The 5,316-nt window shown below is 37.4% G+C and overlaps 1 protein-coding gene across 1 annotated transcript in view; it reads left to right on the top strand.

Annotated features, from left to right (window-relative positions):
• The window catches only part of DNAJA2 (DnaJ heat shock protein family (Hsp40) member A2), an 18,719-nt gene that overhangs the window by 11,009 nt on the left and 2,394 nt on the right, over window positions 1–5,316 (top strand). Inside the window, exons 7-8 of the mRNA XM_004704698.2 lie at window positions 4,326–4,470; window positions 4,948–5,075. Of these exons, the coding sequence (XP_004704755.1) occupies window positions 4,326–4,470; window positions 4,948–5,075 (273 nt within the window). The remainder of the gene's footprint in view (window positions 1–4,325; window positions 4,471–4,947; window positions 5,076–5,316) is intronic.

Here is a 5,316-nt window from a genome sequence, read left to right as displayed (position 1 = left end):
TAGGGGCTCATACAACTCTTATCACAATCCATACATGCATCAATTGTGTAAAGCACATTTGTACATTCATTGCCCTCATCATTCTCAAAATATTTCCTCTCCATTTAAGCCCTTGGCATCAGTTCCTCATTTTCCCCCCTCCCTTCCCGCTCCCTCCTCCCCACTCCCTCATGAACCCTTGATAATTTATAAATTATTATTTTATCATATCTTGCACTGTCTGACATCTCCCTTCTCCCAAATTGGGTGAAGGTTTACAAAGTGAGTCAATTTTCCATTCAATAATTCATAAATGATTTTGTTTCATGTCATTGATTGCCATTCCTGCAATGTAACATCACATGTCCACTTCTGCCTTCCCCTGTATTTCCTATTTGTATTTCTACTCCTCTCTTCACCCTTCTGAACTTTGTCCTTGGGTAAATGCTGCCCTTTTTATCACAAATGATTGATTATTCTAAAGAGTGAGTACCCCCTGGTGAGTAATCTTGTTTTGCAAAACAAATTTTGGGTACTTTCTTGCGATCTCTCTTTGGAACTTTAGTACCAATATTGTTTAGAATCTTTTTCCTCTCCGGGGAGCTCTTGTGGCATAGTTGGTTACTTGTTGGACTGCTACACCTTGAAGTCTGCAGTTCAAAATTATCAGTTGTTCAACAGGAGACAGATGAGGCTTCCTACTCCTGATAAGAGTTATAGTCGTGGAAAACCACAATTGGGCAGTTGTACCCTGCCCTATAGGGTCACTGAGTCTGAATTGAATGGATGGCAATGTGTTTTTGGAGATTCTTCCCCACTTCTAAAAACAACATAAAATTGTTACTATTTTTTTTATTAGAATTAAAGTTTGATCTCTCCTAACCAAGAACATAATATTCCCTATCCTTATAATAAAGCCTTTTAAAAAACAAAAACATTATATTCTTTAGATGAAAGTTTACACGGTAGATTAGTTTACTGTTCAACACTTTGTGCATAAATTGTTCCGTGATATTGGTTGCTATCCTCAGGTTACTGTTACCACCACATCTACACTGCCTTTCTTGTTTCCATCACTACTCTTTCCCTGCTCCTGCTTGCTTTATTTTCTTTTAGGCAGCTATTACCCAGTTGGTGTGTAATTGCTTATTCTAAGGCACATATTCCTCACAAGTGTTATTTTATAGGCCTATCTATTGTCGAACTAAAATGTGACTTCTGGAAATGACTTCAGTTCTAGGTTGAAAGGTTGTCTAAAGGCAATGGTCTCGGGTTCTTGTAGTCTTTATCAATTCAGCTGTTAACTGAATTGACAATTTAGTTAAGTCTTGTCTTTTTTATGAGCGCTTTTAAAAAATCATTTTGTTATTTGTTTTTCCCCCCTCTTCTAACCTGGATCTTCTATTGTGTCCCTGGTCAGAGTGGTTGGTAGTGGTAGTCAGACATCATTAAATTCTGGTCTCAGGTCTGCAAAAGCTATAGTGAGCTTTAGTCTTGTGGGCTAATTGCTTCTTCAAGACTTTGGGTCTCTTTAGTTTTCTTTTGTGCAGATGGGAAAATGGCTGTTTCTTAAATGGTTGCTTTCAAGCTTTTAAGACTCAAGAGTACTCACCTAACTAGAACATACCAAAACTCTAAACCAGATTCACTGCCATCAAGTTGATGCCAACTCAGCAACCATATAGGGCAGCATAGAACTGCCCCTGTGAGTTTCCAAGACTAACTCTTTACGAGATTAGAAAGCCTCGTCTTTCTCCCACAGAGCAGCTGGTGGTTTCAAACTGCCGACCTATGGTTAGCAGCCGAGTGTATAACCATTACACCACAAGGCTTCTTAATCTAGAATATTATTACTGTATATACTCGTGTATAAGCCAAGTTTTCCAGCACATTTTTAATGCCGTTTTTGTGGTAAAATTAGGTGCCTTGGCTGATATCCAGGTCGACTTATACTCGAGTATATATGGTATTTTCTGACTGTTAGCTAACCTTGGTGTCTCTTTAGTCTGTGGGGTCTTTAAGTCCATTAACTCAGCTCCAGAAAATGTTTAGATGTGTCTTAAGATTCTGAAAAAACCTAAGCAAAAGCTTTTGTAAAGATGATGTTTGATCAACTAATCTTGGTCTATATATAGCTTTCTCTTGTCTACAATGAAATGTTTTGGAATATTTACAGTATTATCCCTAGTCTTTTTTTTCCCCCTAGTCTTAATTATGAACCTGCCTTTGCATAGTCAGTAAAGCACAAGTGAACATCTTTCTGGTGTTCTGTTTTCTGTCCTTCTTCCCATGGCCTCTTCTGATTCTATCTTGAATCTGTCGATTCACTGTCAGTGTACTGATGCAATTATTTTTTAGTTATCTTCAGCAAAATGTTACTTGCATTATGATGGTGATTTATGATCATTTCCATGTTCCTTTGGGTCACCTTTCTTTGGAATTGGCACAAATAATGGTCTCTTCTAATCAGTTGGCCAGGTTTTCCAAATTTCTTGACAAGATAAGTGAGTACCCATTGTGCTGAATCCATTTGTTGAAACATTTTATTTGATATTCCATCAATTCCTGGAGGCCTGTTTTTGCCAACACCATTAGTGCAGCTTAGCCTTCTTCCTGTAGTAATTTTGGTTCTTAGCATAAGTTCCTTCAAATGAATATTGACTAATCTATTTTTTGTATAGTGACTGTATATTCATTCCATTTTCTTTTGGTGCCTCATAGATCATTCAGTATTTCATCCATAAAATTCTTCTATTGCAACTAGTTGCTTGATTTTTTTTTTTCTTCCCCCGTTTCTTTGGGTCCTTTCAGCTTTAGGAAATGCCTAGATATTTTTCTTTTTTGGTTTTCTAACTCCAGGTGTGCATTATAATATTGTGTCTTCTGGTGTTGACCTTTGAACTTTTCTATTCATCTCCTTTCCGTCATCATTTCTTAAAAATGCTTTAGCTTTTCTGTCTTCATGTTTTGGTCTTTTCTTTCTTTCCTGTCTCTTAAATTGCATTTTGCTTTCTTCATATATCATATCTTTGATGTTATCCCACTACTTGTCTCGTCTTTGTTCATTGTGTTCAATGCATCTAATCTATTCTTGAGATGATTTCAAAATTTAGATGTGGATTTGTATTTGTAAAAATTAAGCATGTGTGAAATTTTATTTTTTTCTACACATTAAGAGCTCAGAACTTAATGGTACAAAGATAAGCCATTAAGTGTTTTTTTTTTTAATTTAACATTTGTAGTTCATATGTGCATATGTTTATTCTTAATAAAATGTGTTCAAACATGTCTCTGCCATCAGTGTATGGCTGAAGACCGATTAATCTCTTTGGGTGCCTTTTGGAAGAAAAAAAAAACCCTAGTCAGATCATCCATTTCTGAGGACACCTTCTGGTCCAGAACGTTTTGGTAACTATTTGGGGATCTCAAATGGATAATCTTAAATAGACTTTCTTGAAGGACACAAGGCAATCAAGGGGACTTATTAGAAGTTTTAAGAAAATTGAAAACTAATTGGTGAGAAAAAGACCAGGAAAGTTACACTGAGAACTATTATTTTCCTATCTCAATAGTGTAGCTTAGAGGGAAGCATGGCTGGCTTATGAGAATTTTGTTGGGAAAACTTACCCTATTTTCTGCATCCCTGATCTTTCCCCTTTAGACTTCCATTTGTTCTCCAAACTCAAAGAATATTGCGAAGGAGTCTAACATGAGTCCTCTTAAGATGCCCAGAGGGTCCTTTGACATGGTGTAAATTGAAACATGCCAAGTACTGCAGGGGGAGGAGAGCTGGAGTCGCTGCCTTCAAAAGTATATAGACCTAGATGGAAGAAACGTTGAGAAAACAGCTTCACATTTTTGTCTTTTTTTATTAAAGGTTTCTATGATTTTTGTGCTTCTCCTTGTATTACAGTCTCCAAATACTAATAGGATAATATTGAATAAGGCAGTTTTAGCACTCTCTGTATAGCTTACGTCCGTGTGAAACCTAGACTTGAGACTCTGGACTTTACTGGCTGTTTGACTGCTTGAGCTTTTTACAGGATCACATCTGCACAGGGTTCTGCTGTGAGCCTATGGTGCCAAGGCCAGCTGGAACGTCTATGTACTTAGATAATGTCTGGTACTGTTGGGGCCTTAGCTTTGTCATGACTCCTACTTCTAATGCTTTCCTAACTGAAGTTTCTGGGGGTGGCTAACTTTAATAAAAATTTAGGGAATTAGGTATGGTGGCAATTTGGATTTTGCAGTGAGTGATTAGAATTAAGAGTTTGAAATTGATTCAAGGTACACAGCACAACAGGCTGTGGTTGTATAATGTTTTTTAATGTGTTTTTTATATGTAGGTGTTCCAGAGAGATGGCAATGATTTGCATATGACATATAAGATAGGACTTGTTGAAGCTCTCTGTGGATTTCAGTTCACCTTTAAGCACCTTGATGCCCGTCAGATTATGGTGAAATATCCCCCTGGCAAAGTAATTGAACCAGGTAAGCCTTATGTTAAGATTTTAATTTTACCTAATCCAGGTTCTAGAGGAGGCCTGATGGTGCTGTGAGTTTGATGTTGGGCTGTTAACCGCATGATCAGCAGTTTGAAACCACCAGGTGCTTTCTTACTCCTATAAAGAGCCACAGTCTCAGAAACTCTCAGGGGCCATTCTGTTCTGTCCTATGAGTCAGAATTGATTCCATAGCAGTTTGGTTTTCTAGTCCCTAGCCACATGGTCATTGGTTCAAACCCACCATCCACTCTGTAGGATAGGAGAAAGATCAGACTGTTCCTATACTGATGTATAGCTTTGTAAATTGAAAATCAACTTGACAGTTTGGTTTTAGTGGAGTAATTTAGGTTTTTATGAGTTTAACAATTTGTAGTGTTTAATAATGGGTGACTCATTATTACTGAACAGCTTTGCTTTTTTGGGTGAAAAATCCTAAAGCCATTATCTCTTACATAAATGATAGGATGCGTTCGTGTAGTTCGAGGTGAAGGGATGCCGCAGTATCGTAATCCCTTTGAAAAGGGTGATCTCTACATAAAGTTTGATGTGCAGTTTCCGGAAAATAACTGGATCAACCCAGAAAAGCTTTCTGTAAGTAGTTCCTAAATTTGAAACACAAACGACTTTTGTCACTTTAAATTTGTTTTGGAGGTCAAGATTCCGATCACACAATTTAAAGTTTTACTCTCCAAGTATTTGAATGGTTGATGTGTTGTCCTGGTTATTACTAAAGTGAGAGTTGCTGGTGTAAGTACTCTTAGGGGCAAGCAGATAACAGTGGAGTAAAATAGGCGGGATGTTGTGAGGTTGTTGGGGAAGTAGGCCTTCTGGA

This window comes from Echinops telfairi, unplaced genomic scaffold, assembly GCF_000313985.2.
Source record: "Echinops telfairi isolate 266 unplaced genomic scaffold, ASM31398v2 ScPeMD7_2291;HRSCAF=2852, whole genome shotgun sequence".
In the NCBI taxonomy this organism is placed as follows: domain Eukaryota; kingdom Metazoa; phylum Chordata; class Mammalia; order Afrosoricida; family Tenrecidae; genus Echinops; species Echinops telfairi.
This window is presented reverse-complemented; position numbering and strand designations above follow the sequence as displayed.